Below are 18,557 nucleotides of genomic sequence, written 5' to 3'. Positions count from 1 at the left end.
CGAGGAATGCTGCTGAAGTGACAGCCTTGCCGGATGTAAATCCGAGTCGCCCTGGTTATGTAGAACCGACTGCCGTGGGAATGTAGAACAGCCTGTTAAGAATGTCGCTGCTCTGTTGTTATTATTGAATTAGTGTAGAAAAGAGGATAATCCCTGTATTAAGAGAAGTTCGCCATGCCCTCTCTAACCCTTATACAAAGACTTGGCGAGAGAAAGTGTGGACGTAAGTAATTTGTCGGGGAAGAATTTTGCAATATTTATTTTAAAATATTGGTTTATAAAAAATAAAAAATAAAATAGTATGCCTCACGCTAAAATTTTGAATATTGATTTTTATTTGAAATTTTCACTTTATGTATATGTACATATGTTTGATTTGTTTACGAAAATGTTTTCATGTTAAAATATTAAATTTTGAGTAAAATTTGAAAAAAATCATGTTTTTTTTATTCCAAATTTTTACTTTATACTATACATACGGCGGCTACCGTAACCGAATGAATTGGTGCGTGACTACCATTCGGAAGTGCGTAGGTGTGAATCTCCGTGCATGAAACATCAAAATGATAGAAAAGTGTTTTCTATTAGCGGTCGCTTCTCGACAGGCAATTGCAAACCTACGACTGCCTTGAAAAGCTTCTGATAAAAAATATCTTGCTTTCGGAGTCGGCTTAAAACTGTAGGTCCCTCCATTTGTGGCCAAACACTCAAAAAGGGTTTAAGCGCCAATTATTTATATTATTAATAGTTACAAGACGCACGCCACAAATAGGAGGAGTAGCTTGGCCAAACACGCAAAAAGGGTATAAGCGAGAATTATTTATGTTATTATTAAACATTTTTGAAATTTTTAAATTAAAATATTGAACACAATAGGTGCATTTTTTTAATCGCTTAAATGCCTCATACATCTTGTATACTGCGTAATTTTACACCCTCGAAAACCATCTGTCAAAATGTATATGAAATCTCTGTATGCGTTAGTTAATGGGTTGATTTAAGCTCGATACTTAAATTTCAACGCTTAGACGAAATCCCTAAAATATTATATTAAAAAAAATTAAACTTCTAAATACCGAATTTGGAAATTCATTGTAAATACCCTTTTTTTTTACTCTAATAATTGCCTGAGTGTACTATTGTGAATAAGTAAGTGAAGTGGGTGCATCGCCCAATAACGTACCGCATGTTTGTATTTGTAAACAATCAATTTATTAATTAAGGCGATGTTGTATTTAATTACATCAAATGATATGTATACCACAAATAGAATTGCGGAGAATATCACAGTTAAATCAGCCAAATATTGATGAAACAGACAATAATCATTTTGAAATTGAAATGCATAATTTACAAATGCAACCTTGTAATGATGTTCGATCATTCACATTTGACGTTTTTCGTCATGGTTTGACTGGCAGAAAATACACACTTTCGGACTAGCTAGCCTCGGCCGAATTCGGAGTGGGAATGTTTTTCTCAAAATGGCGCTCGGACTGTGTAACAACGAGTAGACAGAATAGATGACGCGAAAAATTGAAAACTAACAAGTAAAAATTGATAATTTTGTGAAAAATATAGTTGAAAAGTCTACATAAGAACTTTCTTAATATCGGTTAAGTGGAGTTTGAAACGCTGAACATCGAAAAGAGTGAAAATTAAAGATTTTTACGGAAACGTAGCATAACGAGTTGCAGGAGAACGCGACGAGTCACGCAAGGCGACAGCGTTGGGCAACGGCGCATAGAACGACCGGTCGAGCCGTTTTGCCGTGCAGCCACAACAGTCGTAATCCAGCTAGATACATAACGCAAGACAAAGTACACATTTGAGGTGCTCCACTGATTCGAATGCAGAGCGGGTGTCGGAGTAGTACGGGACAAGTGAAAAAAATCCCCAAAGTAGAAGTTTTCGCACTGCGCGTACATTACACCAATCGGAAGCGTAGCAAGTGCGTGTGGTTGTTGTATTGTTGTGGGGAAGCTTTGAAACCCAATCGGCATTGAAATTGTAGATAAAGCATTAGTATGCATGATTACTAAGTGTTTGAGGGGTTATGCGACAGAGTAGCACAATTTTGTACAGGCAATCTGTAGTTTGATTTTTAATGTGTGATAAAGAGACTCATTGCTTTATTAAAGTTTTGGCGGTACTAAGACACTGTTTTTGTATGCAAATTTATTAGTACTGCCTGGTTAAAGGCAACAACCCCACAACAACATATCATGAATGTTTAAGCATTTATCTAACAAATTTCCTTTGTAGTCTTATAAACACGTACTATATAACCGTCTTGTAAAACAATATGGATCCCAATTCAAGTCCTTGGTCTTATGCTTATAATCGTATTGTGCCATCTGCCTCCAGTACTGGTTCTGCGGAAGATTTTCAGCATCCACACTTGGCGCCTGCACAATCCCTATTTCTACAAGCAGCGCATTCAGGCATAGCAGCTAGCTTTAATGCCGCTGCTGCTGGTAGCGGTAGTTTTGTGTCACCCTCACCAATCAGCGGATATAATCCGGTATTTCAACAAATCTACCATCATGCGGCCGCAGCTAGCGCGCAACCAAAACCAGCGCATTACGCCTCAAGTGCGGTTAATACGCCAGTTCGTCAAATTCAAATCCCATCGACGTTAGACAAACAATTGACGAATTTTCAAAATCAAGCCGCTGTTGCTGTTGTATCATCTGCTGCAGCAGCTGCAGCAAATAATGCTGCTTCTAATTATTATGGTGAAAATTCCTCATCAAGCGGTGCTTCCCCATCGCCTACAACATCCGCAATTACATCAACAACGCTCAGTTGGAATGCGCCGATGATATCAAATACGTTCTTGGCAATGCAACAACAGCAGCAGCAGCAACAGCAAACACAACAACAGCAACATCAACAGCAGCAGGCACAACAGCAACAATTGAATTTAGTCGCGGAGAAGGTGGTGAGTAGTATGTTGGACAGTTTTGTCTTAAGTCCATATAGAAATCTTTATAATCGATCCATTTCTAAGGGCTCAGTTTTGGCATTTGCTTTTTGGTTACATTTGTTTACTCTCTTTGATGTACTAAAATATTTGGAATACAGGTGTAGAATGTGGGATGTGCTATAAACTTTTCCATAATAATAAATGGTAAACTAGTGCACAATGATTTTTTTAAGACAAGTCTTGCACAATTTTAATAGTAAAATGGGGATGAACATCTTGCATTTATAGACTTATAAACATAAAGATGTTGGAGGAGCTTTGCTGTTAGAATTTTGTATTTTTATGCCCATACTAAATGCTATGTAGGTAAATAATCGAAAAAAAAACAAAAGTGGTTGTGTCCACTTGGTTTGTGAATTTTTGTAAAAATAATTTTAAAATTAAATTTTAATTGAAAAATTTTGAAAACATTTTATTTTGGGTTGTCTAAGAAGGTAGGCAACAAATTATTATTATTATTATTATTATCGTATCCAAAAAAAAAAAAAACTACGTTTGAGAGGTGACATATTGTAGATAGAACTGTGAAAACCTGTATAAAAGCAGCTTTTAATTAGCGTTGAAAGAATAAAAAATAATATAAATAAAATAAAATTGCTGGCCCTTATACATATATCCATGTATCAAAATGGCGCTTCAGTGCTACTTGACCAAATTGTTGCATTAATGAAACTCCGATTAATCAAATGCATTAAATCCTAAGCCACGGGACAAAACCTAATGGAACTTTTAGTAAAATATTTATTACATTCGACAATAATGTATGAAATATTTTGTGTACGAAGGGAACTGAAGCAGCTCACAATGTTGCAACAGCATTAACATGCCTCATAAATGTTTGGGGAATCCAGCTGACGTGATAGACCTTGGCCGGATACAAAATTTAAGTATTAATTAATTAATAATTAATTAGCATAAACTAAGAGTGTTTGGTCGGAATCAGTTAGTTCAATAAAGTCCATTAAAACAACATTAAATGTGCTCAAATCTGTTACCGAATTTCATAGGCAACCCAAAATTTGTATTGACACATAGTAAGGTCCACAAGTGTTCAAATATTTATACAATACAATTTGCAAATTAAATATCTGCCATCAAATCAGCTTCTGGTAGACTCTGAAAACTCCTTTTAATGTATCTTTGGCATCGCACAAGTATACATATTTTATCATAAATATAATATTCACCAAAAACTCAAAAATTTCTAACATCATCTACAATCACAAACACATCTAAACAACAGCAAAATAAAATTTGAATTGAATTCTTGCGACGCGTGTGTTGCACATTTTCAGCAAATCAAACAGGAGAAACCAGCCGATTTAAAGGCTTATAATGACATTATTATTTATCAGACACAACTGCAACAGCAACAACAGCTGCAACAGCAACAGCAGCAGCAGCAGCAAGAAGAAGCAAATGCTGCATTAGACAACGATGGTGAAATGTACTATACCATTGATGGTAAAAACTTTAAAATTGTACGCAAAGGGCAACAACAACAAGTTATACAAGTTGAACAAATGCAACAGAATGATGTAAATGATACATATGCTGCTGGCAGCACAACACCAGCCCTTACAGTTGCAGTTGATAATGCAGTGTCACCTCAAGTAATCGTCTATAAGACGGGTGGTGGAGGTGCAGAATCGCCAGCCTTGCGGCGGAACGTTGCAGGTGCAGGCTCACCTGCATCAGCAGCCACTGTGGCCTATTCGTCTGTGATACAAAGTACACCGCCACAACAGCAACAGCTGCAACAACAGCAACACGTTTCTGCGTGTTGGACTAAAATCGAAGATACCAATGGTTCGAACGATGGTGGTGCTAGCACAGAAGATGTGAAAAATGTGCTGCAGCTGCAAGTGAAGCAGGAGAATCGTCAATTGGGCTACGTAGCTGACAACGAAGTAGGTGAAAGTTTGATATTTAACTTGCCACCTGGGCTGGAAATTAAACAAACGCTTTATAACCCAAATACGGGTACTACCATTGGTAATGCAACAGTGTTGCAGCATACACAACAACAGCAGCAGCAACAGCACTTGCTTGCACAACAAAGTTTGTACAATAATAATCAGAAATTGCAACAGCAACAACAACAACAAGTCGAAAAGCAACGGCGCCAACATATGGTAGCAAATATGCTGGTGTCGCCAACGGCTACTAATAATCAACAGCAACAACAGCAGCAAACCGCCGTCGCGCAACAGCAGCAGCAACCACAAACTCAATCTTCCCAATCGTCACAGATTCAAATCATACCGAAGGTTTGTATTTTATGATTTTCGATTTGTATATTTTCTTGAAGCCTTTTGTTAAATTGTTCCCTACATTCTCTGCATCTTTGACGTGCTTTAATTTTATTTGATTATTATTATTATTTTTTTTTTTTTGCCAAATCCTTCCTTGATTTGCATAGTTGACCTTTCTTTGTCGTTTGCTTTTAACATCTAACACTGAAAAGTTGCTAATACTTTACGCACTCATCGTATTTTATTTATGTACAGTTTTTATTAAACCATTCGAAAGTTTTTAAAAGTGGAACAACAACAATGAAGTTTAAAGTTTAAGAGTTGAGTAGTCGAATTTGAATTATCATGAAATAAATGTCACATGAAAAATTGTATAAGTCAAAACAAAAAATAAAGCGTCTGATTTGCAACAATAAAAACATCTGTGGCTGTTTACTAATAATACGAAAATGTTATCTACATATACTTAACATAAAACTTCATAATTGCATTCCCTTCTGTACAAGTATTATGAGGGAAATAGCTTTTCTTTGCTGCATAATGCGAATGTGTATTATTTAACTAACTGTAATATTAATATTACATAATCACGTTTTGGAATAGTTAAAATGCAAATGCTCGCTAAAAATTAATTTTGAAAAAAGTAACAATTTGTGTTTTTAAAAGTGGACAATTTCTTCATATCTCTGAATGTTGAAAATGATTGAAAGTCATAAAACTATGTTCTCAAAAGTGCTAACACTTACAAATACAGACATTACTTCACATGAAATATGTAAAATGAAAATAAGAAAAAAGCTAAAACTGTAATAGCAATTCGTAGTAGTTACAATAGATTTAGAATACTTATAGATTTGTATAAAAATTTGACATTTTCGAAGCAAGAGCTATTTTCATTTTGAATAAATTTAGACGCTTTGTTTAAAAATTTGCAACAATTATTTAAAATTTACCTACAAAAACAAATTCATCTAAAAAATAATGTGCAAGGTTTTAATACTCGATTTAATTTTTATTTTCCACATTAAAAATTATTGCTTCTTTATTTGATAATTTCCCGTGCACATTTCGTGACGCCAGCCCACATGCACATACATTTAATACTAAAATTGTTTTGTTTTATTTCTAACCCGTACTTCTTCATTGGTTTGCTATTATTTCTGTTATCATTTTTCTGTAATATTTGCATTTCAGTTCCTTAATTCCTTTCGTGTTGCTTCCTTTTCTCACATGTAACCGATTTTTATTTCTGTTTAACAAAAGGGAGTGAAACTAAACAAACCGAATTGTATGTATTTGAACCTGTGACGTTTATTTCCAAACTTTTGAGGAAGATACGCGTAAGAATGCTGCTATAAAAACACATATTGTATGCCTTTTTGCCATATTGAAAGCCCCAAGTGCAAATATTCTTAGACTGCAATTGATGGCTTTTTTGTATTTCCCACTCGATCCTTATGTTACCTTTGCATTTGCGCTGTTTTGTATGTAATTATAGCTTACAGGAATATATGTAATCCAACCGATTTGAAAACTTGAACGGTTAACGGTAAATCTGTAAAATGTCTAAATATGTATCCTTGTGAGTTGTGGAGAAACGGGGTAAAGGAATTTAGTGTCGTCTGTAGAGATATTGAGCTTTTAATTGAAGGTAGTATTAAGTGACAATCATTGTTAAAAATCGGTAAAATCTATAATAAGCAGTAGTTTGTTTGTACATTTGTGTACACATGGTTGAAAATCATGTTATATACTGATTTAGTGCTTCCAGATTTTTTAGATAAGATTATAGCTTTAGTGTTTTCAAATTGTTGACGGACACTTCTCAATAAGTTTATACTAATAAGTCAACATTTGCTCTAAATTACTAAATTGTTACCTTTTTTTCTAAATTTCACACAAACTCATTTCTATTTATTTTAAAATATTTGAAACTCCATTTTGCTTGTTTTATTTCATTTTTTTTAACAAATTTATCCCTTAAAAGTAACTTCGCATCTCTTGCATTTATTAAATTTATTAAAATTGTTATTTATCTCTTTCGGCAGCTTATAAATATCTACATTTCATAATAAGTAGCACACTGGGGGCTTACGCCGCTATTTTTCCCGCAATTTTCATCAAACTTTCCGTTTTGAGATTTTAGTTTCGCTATTTCTTTCTATGTAACGCCAAAAATTAAATAAACAACAAAAAATTTTCTTTATTCAGAATTTATTTTACTATAATAAGAGTTTTCTTCCAGTTCCGTTAGTAAAATTGTTTTGTTTTCCTTTTCTCTTTTGCAGGTTGAAGTGGAACAGCCAAAACAGCTGCCTTCAAAGCCTGCCAAAACGCCGCGCAAGCGTCAACCGAAAAAGACGCTCGTCACCAATGATTATGCTACGGTACGCAGCCCTCAGCAGGATGTTGTGCAGCACCAACAACAGCAAACACAGCAGCACCATCAGCAGCAGCAACAACAGCAGACGCAACAGCAGCAACAACAGCAACAGCAGCAGCAACAACAACAAGCTACATACTATGATTTTAACAGTAAATGGAATACGCCACTGAAGATCGAGAATAATACGCCGTCACCGGTAGCGCAGACGCCCGCCATTAGCATACCAACGTATGTGAATCCACACACCGCACAACAGCAGCAGCAGCACCAGCAACAGCAACAACAGCAGCAACAGCAAGTGCAACAGCAGCAACAGCAACAAGTCGCCGCACAACAACAGCAACAAATACCACAACCGGCGCATATGCAATCATCACAGGCGCAATCACAAGCGCATCTAACGAATTTATCTTCGTATTACTCGAGCACATTTCCACAACAAATTGCTTCACAGTACTCGGCATGCATGCAACAGAATGCCGCAACCGCAGGCGCCATACAACATACGCTTTATAATCTCAATCAGCAGCAGCAACAGCAGCCGCCGCAGCCCATGCAACAGTCACCGCAGCAGCAGCAGCAGCCGCAGCCGCAGCAGCAACAACAACAACAACAACCACATCCACAACCGCCGCCGCAGCAAGCACCGGCGCAACATCATCAACAGGCACCCCAACAGCCACAACAACAGCAGCCCAGCGCGGAAGCAACGGCGGTTGTGAATGATCCAAGCAATAAAGTGATTGTGCCCAATATCGAAGAGGAGTTGGATTTTCTAACTGACGCGATAGCGCCAAAGCAGGGCTTTGCGAACTCATCTTCAAACGTGAACAACAGCAATGGGCGCAGTGCCACCAATTTTGGCATACGCCATCCGGCAAATGAGGGACAAAGTGCTGGTAGCACACCAGTGGCCAGCGTGGTTGCAAATAACGGCTTGGCTGGCGCAGCGACGAGTACATCTTTAGCTAACAGTGTGGTGACGCCAGGTAGCGAACGTAAGCCGGTTGTTGGCACTTTGATCGGCGAGAAGAAAACACAATTCATGGACAGCTATTTGAAGTTCCTTCAAGGTGAGCGTGACGATTCACCACCACCGGCTGTAGTGAAAAGCGGCCGCAAGCTGAACTATCAACGTTCGCCGAGTGGCAATACCGCGAAACGTGCAAAACCGGGCAATGGGAATAGCGATGATACAGCAAATGCTGCTGCTGCTGCAGGCCAAACGAATGAGCAACCAGCGAACCCACAGCAAGGCGCCGTTGTTGACGAACAAACCGCTGGTTTAACGGGAGACGACGCACATCGCATTAAAATACTCTCACAAACGCAAATATTGCCGAAGAAGCGACCACAAGCTCACATGGCAGCCGCAGCGGCAGCTGCTGCCGCAGCCGAAACATCAGCAGCAGCAACGGCAAGCACTGCATCGGTTATTCAACATCCACCCGAACAGCAGCAGCAAATACAACAACATCAGCAACAGCAGCAGCAATCATTCCGGCCGTACGGTCAACAGCATCCAACACAAGCACAGCCACAACCGCAGCAGGCACAGCAACATCCACAACAACAACAACAGCAGCAGCAGCAATACTGTGCACAATTGGGCTTCAGCGGTGGCGGCGGCGGCAGCAGTCAAGGTATGTTGCCTGACCAACAAAATTCCTCCAGTACTACCACTACTAGTAATACGATAGCACCCACCGCTGCCGCTGCTGCTGCAGCAGCTGCCGCTGGCGTAACGGCCGGTCATCATCATCCTTTAATAAATTTTCTGTGGCCTTGGCACTGATGAGCGCGACTGTGCGTTGTTGTGTTGCATATTTGCTGACTGGTTGATTAGTTAGCTGGTGGCGCATGCGCAGTCGGAAGCTGAGAAGGTGAAGACAAAATGTACACAAGCGCGTGGATGTGGTGCGAAAATACTCACGCTCACACACGCACAATCTTTTTCTCTTTCTCGACCACAATTTGAGTGGAAAAAAGACGCAGCTGCTCAAACGCGAACGCTCCCATGCTCGTTCGCGCGCAAACAAAACAATTGTGAACAACCAAAAACCGAACGACCGGTTGCAGTTTGAAGCGTTCTAATTTTCTGTTAGCAAACAAAAAATTCAAAAATTATTAAAATCAAAATTAAAGGCAGCAATAATGATTTGTTACAATACATATATAATAGAAAAGAAAAGAAAAAAAAATACCAGTTGATAAAATCGAATTACATAAGTATTTTTGACAAAAGATGCAGCAAAGAAACAAAAGTTCTTACTAAAAAAACATTTTGTGTTTTTATTTCCCAACAAGATGGATAAAGCATTTCTATGCATGCAAAATGGGATGTTACCTCATAAATTACATTGTTCACTATAATCGCTCTAGCATTGAAAGAAACAGCAAACAAAAAATCTGTAGCCTTCAATTAAAATTGGTTATGTTAATTGAAGAACCAGAATGAAATAATGATTTTTCACAACACCTTTCCTATGGTCAGCAGAGTGCGCGCGAACGAGCGATTGGGGAGGAAATTCTCTTATTCACTTATTTCACTTTCGACAGCGTCCGGGTCACAGACGAACGATAAAGCGTTCGGTGTTCAGTCGCCATCATGGTCAAAGCCACAAAACATAACTACTCACATTTAAAATATAACTCGCACTTCTTTAAATACGCACACACTCACTTTTCTCCTATTACTGATAAGAAACACCGCTCTTTCTAACACAGCTATAAGAACCCAAATACCTTTTAGAGCTATGAAAACTACACTATGGATATAGAAGTTAGATTCGAAAGAATTTATGTTGTTAATAAAATTAAAAAAATAATTTCATAGGTAAAAAAGCTTAAAATTAAACAAAGAAATGAAATGTATAAAGAGTGATGATTTAGCAATTTGTACATTGTACGTAGATAGAATACATTTATATAAATTCTAAGAAACTTGGAAAAAACTTGTTTTCGAAAGTGTTAACCCTACGACGGGCAATAACAAAAATCTGGGAGATTTCTTGTTCGCAGAAGAGTACACAATGCCGTCGGGCGCAAATGCCATACCAACACCCAGGGATGCAGTAGTAGTGGTAGTAATAGTAGTAGGCCCACAGCTGGATGTTCATATTGCAGGTTACGCTGGAGTAGGCAGAAATTCTTTTTACGTTTTTTTACCTTCTACTCGTTCGGAGAGCATTCACCAAAGCATACTACTTTTGCTGTTATCCTTATGTATGCAGTCCACCAACAGTGGAATGAAGCATTTAAAAAATTCTCTATTTGCAAAGGTGTCTGTTGCGTGATCGAGCGATCCCTCCCCCCAAACTGATTATATCTAAAAACTCAACTTAGATAGTAGGCATCATTTTGAGTTTAGTTAATTAAATTTGTCTTTTGCATAGGTCACTCGCCTGGAAAGTTCTCCAACTAATGAACTCGTTGAGATTCGTACGATTTACATACATACATACATTGAAATAACGGAATTATCACTTACACAATTATCCATACTTCATATCACTCCCACACACACATATAACTTAATAATCATCCATCATAATACACACTCACTCACTCATCCACTCACTCACGCACATTCACAAAAACTCATCTTGCTCCTTGCCATTGTATTACGGCCTGACTTGCCTCGTCTTTTAGATCCACTCACATTGCCGCCACGACGCGAGCAAGGTCTACGCAAAGCGAAACAGACTAGCATGCATGCCATGTTCATGAGCTCGGGCAGTGCTGGCGGCACTGGCGCTACGGGCTTGGCTGATAATGAAGATCAAGAGCCCGATGAATTTGCGGACTCGGACACAGATCCCGTGTGGACGCCACAAGAAGAGGATGTAAGTCGTGTGGTACACTTGGCTTTTTTTTTGGTTTCATACATTTTGTATTCATTTGGGTTTTAGAGCGATGAAGGCGGCAGAAACTATCGCCGAAAATCATCGCGTCGCAATAAGAGTGCACCACGCAAGTCAAACTACAATCAGCCGTCAGAGCAGCAGCAGCAGCAACCACAAACGCCACTTAATCAAGTACAACAACAACAACAACAGCAGCAGCAACAACAGCCACAGCAGCAGCAACAACAACAACAGACTCAGCAGCAACAAAATGTTGATGGCTATACGCCGAATAAGGCCAATGCCTCTTCGTATGCCAATGCTACGCACGATGCGGATAATTTTAAGGTATAATAATAATATGAAATAATAATCACAAATGATTCAAGGCGCGCTAAACTCTCTTAACCCTCGCTAAACTCTCTTAACACCTTTTTTAAAACCTTCGTAAAATTCACGGCCAGAGTCGAAAAGGCTGGCCAGACCCGGGTGTCCAACGGTGAGTTAATCTTACACGAATTTTTTTTACGAAGTAAGACATTCTTTTAAGAACTATTTTTTTCAGAAAAACATTTTTTGCTTTGAGATTCGTGCAAGAACGAAAGCTTTGTGAAAAAAAAAAAATTATTACTGAACTGTGTTATTTCAAAATCGTGTAAAAAGAGAGTTGGGTGTATTCAAGTTTAAAAGTGGCTGAAAATTCGAGTTGATTTTTAATATTTTTTTTGTTTTTGTTGACGAAGTAAAACATTTTCTTCTATTCAGACGAATATGCGATTTTTTTTTATATGGAAGAAAATGCGCAACACCGTAAAAAAATTGTTTTCATAAATCGATTGGAATTTTGACCGCCGCCACTGTATATAAGTATACCTTTGTGGAATTTAAAATTAAAAATTTTACTAAACATTAAACAAATTAATCCATTATATTTGCGTAAAATTTTGGCGAAAATGACTTTAAACTATTTTATGGTCGATATTTAGCTCCTGGGCGATGCTACGACTACTAGCATGCCATCAATTTCGATTATTTCTGTGATTTTTATCGACATTTCCCTTAAACTCGAAAACGCCTGAGCGGCATCCCATAATTGCACGTAATTAGCTGTTACAGTTACAAATTTCAGCGGCCTGGCTTGTATTTTCGCTTTTATCAAAGAAAAACTGTAAAATGTACCAAATTGTCTCTTTTTTGACTTCCATTGTTAACACCCTGTAACTCAAAACTGAATGGAACATGGATGCTAGATACCAGGTTTGCTCGTTAGATATGGTAGAAAAAAGTTTTGAAGGGAACTTTGGATTCTACGTTATTCGTTTTGTGCTTCACAAAATTTAGCTTTAGCTTAGTGAAACAAAAAACGAATGACGTAGAATCCAAAGTTCCCCTCAAAAATTTTTTTTCACCATACTTAACGAATGACGTCGGAATATTTGTCAAATTCGCTCAGAGCCGAATAACGGTTTGCTAAGTAGTACACCTTTAAAAATCTTTTCACCATGTGAATAGAACAAGCAAAAAACAGCAAAAGAAATTTGTTTAGCGTGAAATGTCATCTTAACAACGAGCGTAAGCCTTAAACTGTTTGAACGATACTTTACGAGTTAATAGTGGATTTCTTTTTCCCCAAATCCCCCCTAAACGGCCGTTATGTTGTAGCAGCACCAAATATTTTCCATAAATTTTGTCAAATTGTGCTGAAATGACTTTCTTGTGGGTCTGATATGAACCGTTAACGTAAATTCACCCGGAGTTTTTTTCCTCAACCTCTATTTTTTTTTTTTGGTACTAAATTTCTGCTTCTTTCACAGACCGGTGATTTTATTGTTCTACGTTCGGATTTGGTCAACGATTGGCCCATAATTTGGCAAGTGGACACTCAATGCATTCTACAAAAATATGAGCCATTCTGTCAGAATGGTAAAATGTTTTATCGCAACATGTCAATGGTGCGTTAGTGGCTTATAAGTCGTAACTTTTAATATTTATCTGCGTATTTATGTGTTTTGTTTTTTGTATATCCCAGTATTCGTCTTGGAATCTTGATTCAAAGAAGCTGTATGTTAAGGCGCCTGTGCGCATACAAGTACAATCGCACAAAGAGACTATAGTAGAATTTATGCGTTCCGAGCTGTTAGCCGATGATACCGAACAATTCATTGAGAAAATTATGGAGGATTATTTGCGTTATCGTGATAATTTTGAAATCTACATACAAACAATGATATCGCAAGTGCTGGATCCCAGTTTTTTCTTGGAAATAACCAGAGAAAAGGGTGAGTACACCGATTGAGTGCCACTCAAAATGCCTATGAAAGCCGATGCTGGTTGAAATTAACTTAAAATAGGATTAAAGTTTTGTATATTTAAAAATATTGGCGTTAATTTCCATTTCACAATTTTACCTTAGATGAATACTTTCTGGGTAGCGTGCGTATCATCGATAGCATTATGGACAATTGTAAACGTAAACTACTCTCAATTACACCCTGGACGCGCAGTATTATTGTTTCAATTGAAACGTACCCGAAATGCCATGTATTCACTGAGTGGGGTCAAAATAACTTGACACAAAAGAATTGCGGTGGATGTCATCAGCCAGGCATATCGGTGCGTTTCCTGCTCTTTGGCAATCCCTATCATGCCAACACCATGCAACCGGTGCCAGTTGATACGCGTTTGGCTTGTGAGAAGGTATGTCGGAAAATGGCTATTTTTTTTTTTTTTTTCATTAACAAAAAATACTTAATTTAAACTCTTTTTTTGATTGTTTACCTAGGACATACTCTTATGTCGCATTTGTGCCGCGCGTGCTGACATTTTCCATAAGATTGCGCATGAGAAGTATAATTTGTATATACACTGTTCGAGACGTGTTGCCGAGCAACAACAGGAATACCCGGGTAAATCGTCTACGGAAATTTTAAATGATCTACTCGCCGAACACAACTGGGTGGATGAGGTGAGTGATTATGCGCGTTTTGCTAAATAAATGCGTTCATCTAGGGACGAGCTTTTTTTGTTTAGTTTATGTACTTAGTCTTGCCATAAATTCTGTGACAAATTTTACAATGCATATGGCGAGAACGAATTCGCAGATAAAAGCTCCGTTATTTTTGCTTTTGCTCGTATGCATTGTCTACTCATAAATTATACTCAGTTTCGTGGCAAATTGCGCTTGAGATTTACGAATTGCGGAAAAACTAAATATTTCGAGAACATTTGTTTACCGCACAATCAATCGTTTTTCCCAAACGTCGTAAGTGACAGACAGAAAAAGAAGAGGCCATGAAGAGCCACGAGAAAGAATTCGCAGAAACCCCCTTGGAAAACAGAAAATCATGTCCAGAGAAACGAATGCATCGACCAGATCCAAGTCGAGACTAATTAAAGATGATCTCTTTTCGCAACTGGTCATCTTTTCGCAAGGCGCTTAAAATTAGACTCGTCGGATGCAAGCAACTTGTTCGGTGGCACGCTGTCAACGGCCTTGAAATGTTATTTTCACAGATTAAACAATTTTCGCTGTTGAAGAAGTTTTTATGACAGGCTGCGGCATTCGGAAGTGTAGCCAGTCAAAAAAAAAAAATTACTTTTATTCAATTCAAAGTAAATGTGTGGAAATAATACAAAATCTATGTTAAAATTTCTAAAAACGCAAAAAATGTTGTTCCAAGGGTTCAGCGTGGCCACCAGCCACCAAAATTTAAACATTTTTTTTTTAATTCTTACATGATTAAATAAAACTAGTTTCATTAAAAAAAAGTATTATAATTTCATATCTATAACGGGCTTAAATTGTAACAGAACTTATGGCAGGACTAGGTATATTGTTTTAATCAAGCTTTTCTTTCCGATTTAGAGGTTAGGGGTAGTCAAAGGCCCGAAAAAATGATGAATTTCAATAAATTTTTTTGCTAGTCAATTGCTTTATTTTACATAAATAAAAACATATCATTAATGCATCATGTTTCGACTTGACTTTAGCAAAATTTCAAAAAAAAAAACAATAATTGTAAAAATTGTCACTGCTTGTGTGGAGCCCATTTCTCCAGAATTCCCTTGCGGCGTTCACCACAAGTCCTTGGAGATTCAGCTAAAATCAATCGGACAAGAGAAATTAGTTTTATTAATAGATAATCGTGTGCCTGATTGAAGATTTTCGAGAAAAAAACCGACAAATATTTGTTTAAAAAAAATCGAAATTTTGAAAAAAAAAAATCTTTCGATCAGGCACAAGTTTTTTATGTTTTTCAAAAGCAGTATACATTTTATTGGAATCTACCAAGCGGTATTTAAGTTACAGTGATCACCAGTTCAAAAAACATAGTTTTGAGAAAAACGCATAGCTACTTGCACTCGAACGCTATGGAGCGCCCGCGCGCCCTTTGTTAATCTTTGAATAACTCAAAAAATTCTGACTACCTCTAACCCCCCTTAGTTGCATAGAAATTTATATTAACTTTATCTCGCCTCTTTCACCTTTCTCCCTTGACAGTTGTTTCGAAATATGCGTAACTCCTGGGCCGAGGTCGAAAGCTTGGAACGGCAGAAACGTTTTCGTGAAGTTTCGCAATAAGATATATTCACAATTACTTACACGCATACAAACCTTGCGTCATCGACTTGGAATTGGTGCTCACGTTCTGAACGAGTTCAGACAAAGATGCCGTGCAATACACAGCTCAGCAAAAAGCTAACGAAATTCCTTATAAAATTCTAACTACACAAGCAAAACAACAAAATATAATTAACTATGGCAAAAGAAAACAAAAAACTAAAAAAAAACACAAAAATATTCTTGTATCAACTGTTATTAGCAACATTTTTAGGCATGCTAATACAACAGTTCTCTAAAAAGGAAACCATGTTAAAAGCTATGCAAAATACAAAAATACAAAAATATTAAATAGCAGTTATTAAGTACGTACATACATACATATACTACACAAATACTATATACAGATAAGCATACAATATGAAGTTCGTTTAAGTGAAAGCAGACTAAGCAACCCTGCTAACTATATATAAATTGGTTAACAAAATGCCACCCATAGTTTAAAATGATTTTTTTTACATAAATGTATATGTTTATGGTAGCCTAGCAAAGTAGTTTCCACAAATTTTTTATCGAGCTTAAGGTGTGATACTTATATATGTAATAGAAATTTAATTGGTTTCTAATATTTGATTGGGGAAAAAAGTAAACAATGCACTTTTAATAGCACTAAATTGTCATTATTAGGCTACTGCGACCATTGCGACCAAAAGATGTACTATATATATTGCGTAAAGCCTGCTGAGGTACCCTATAGTTTCAAGCTTTCTGAGAATTCTAGCGCCTTCTGGGGTTAACAATCGCAAATAATGGGCGCCCATTTCACAGAATCACCTGATGATGGTCTTAGAGATACCAATTTTGTTTAAGTGCTATGATGATGACAAACGGTTCACTAGACAGGGCTAGTTTACTGGGGCGGCAACCCTTAGTCGGGGAAAAATCCGAGTCATTCCGGCAACGTAGAACCGGCTGCCATGGGAATGTGTGCTATCTCAAGCTACAGTGGCCTGTAAAGTAACCAGCTGAAAGTCTTAAGCTGCAATTAGGGGGTGCCGTACCTTAGCCATAACCGTAACCATAACAATCGGCTGTTCTGATGTTGTAGCAGCATAAATCACTGACATCACTGCAAACGTTTATAGTTGCCGCACCATAAGGCCATAACCATAACCGTAGCCGTATGTAGCTATAGGATTTTGGTTTTTTCTCCGTAACCTTGAGCAGCTGCGAAATACTTTACATTTGTTTTGATATCTGCAATACGAATATTAGCAATGAACGACGAAAAATGAATTGACTTAGTGGAAAATTATTCATGTTTTTATGACAAAATGCAAATGTCATTAATTCTGCTTCAATATCAGCTGTTTATGGTTGCGGCATGACTAATGGACAAATGCTGTAACGGCTGTAATGTTGCGGCTATCGTTATGGTTACGGCCCCACTACTTGCAGTTTAAGTCTACACTGATGAGTGAAAGTAGCTTATCAGAAATTCCTTTTTGCGGTGTTAGGAATTATTTTGCTTGTTGCTAACCGATCGAATTACGCCCAGTGCTCAATGAATTTCTTCTGCTCTCACTTTCCGCGAAATTCACTAACTTCGTTAATAGCGCTTTCACTTCAGCTATCTAGGCAAACTTCAGCTCTCGTGGCAAACTTCAGCTATCTCGGCAAACTTCAGCTATTTTGAACACTTCCTTTTTCAACACTTCGCTGGCAACACAAACCGGGTTCTTGTAGCAGCATAAACATTCCCCATATATATACTAGGAGTGCTGCTGAAGTTACACTCATTGGCCGGATACAAATTCGAGTTATTTCTGTTACGTAGGACCGACTGTCGCGGGAACGATTACAAATTGGGTTGTTTCAATGGTTTAAATCTGACTAGTTAGTTGTTGCAGCAGCATAACTAAAATCAGGCTTAAATTGGTAAAATTGTCAGCTCTTGACTGAGGTCATCCAACGTGCCTATAAAGTTTGGTCTATGCCACCAAAACAACTCGGATTCATATCCGGCCAAAGGCTGTCACTTCAACATTATTTCAAAATATTATAACAATAACGGAAGGGCAGATGCAAGAATGATAGACTTACCAGATTTGGCCATTAACTATGGTGAAAAACCAAATTATGCGAGCAACTTGGGCTGCCACGTAACGTGGGATTCGACAGCCGAATTCTGCACGATTATTCCACATGTATTCACCACACATGTGTCCAATCAGTCGTTGTTCAGAAACCACTTTGTGACCTCAGTTATGTTGTTGCTGTAGCAGCATAAACATCCCCCATACATATACGGTGAGCGCTGCTGAAGTGATGCTTGTTGGCCGGATATAAGTCCGGGTAGTGCCGGTTACGTAGAACCGACTGTCGTGGGAACGACCCCATTAATATCAGCCAATCAGCTGATGCTCCCAAATTCGCTGATATTCGGTTAGCGGTCTGATATTGGCCACACCTGCTGAATTCTTTTCACCTGGTGCTTTTTTGCTGGTGCTTGATGACTTGA

General features: G+C 37.8%; 1 protein-coding gene across 2 annotated transcripts; it reads left to right on the top strand.

The window, feature by feature from the left end:
• The first annotated feature begins 1,429 nt into the window (after window positions 1-1,429).
• On the top strand, window positions 1,430-16,313 carry LOC128860045 (glutamine and serine-rich protein 1). 2 transcript variants are annotated; one of them, XM_054097270.1, is made up of 11 exons: window positions 1,430-1,951; window positions 2,266-2,944; window positions 4,285-5,259; window positions 7,533-9,273; window positions 11,282-11,475; window positions 11,542-11,823; window positions 13,290-13,427; window positions 13,505-13,754; window positions 13,889-14,172; window positions 14,258-14,440; window positions 15,977-16,313. In XM_054097270.1, exons 2-11 carry the CDS (start codon window positions 2,306-2,308, stop codon window positions 16,055-16,057), a joined length of 4,767 nt encoding a protein of 1,588 aa, XP_053953245.1. In that variant the 5' UTR covers window positions 1,430-1,951; window positions 2,266-2,305; the 3' UTR covers window positions 16,058-16,313. The 2 variants fall into 2 exon arrangements, with proteins under 2 accessions (XP_053953245.1, XP_053953246.1); XM_054097271.1 differs by lacking the exon at window positions 4,285-5,259 and having other exon boundaries at window positions 1,431-1,951.
• The last annotated feature ends 2,244 nt before the right edge of the window (window positions 16,314-18,557 follow it).

Source organism: Anastrepha ludens, chromosome 4 (assembly GCF_028408465.1).
Source record: "Anastrepha ludens isolate Willacy chromosome 4, idAnaLude1.1, whole genome shotgun sequence".
NCBI lineage: Eukaryota > Metazoa > Arthropoda > Insecta > Diptera > Tephritidae > Anastrepha > Anastrepha ludens.
The sequence above is the reverse complement of the archived record's forward strand: the minus strand, read 5'-3'. Positions and strand labels throughout refer to the sequence as shown.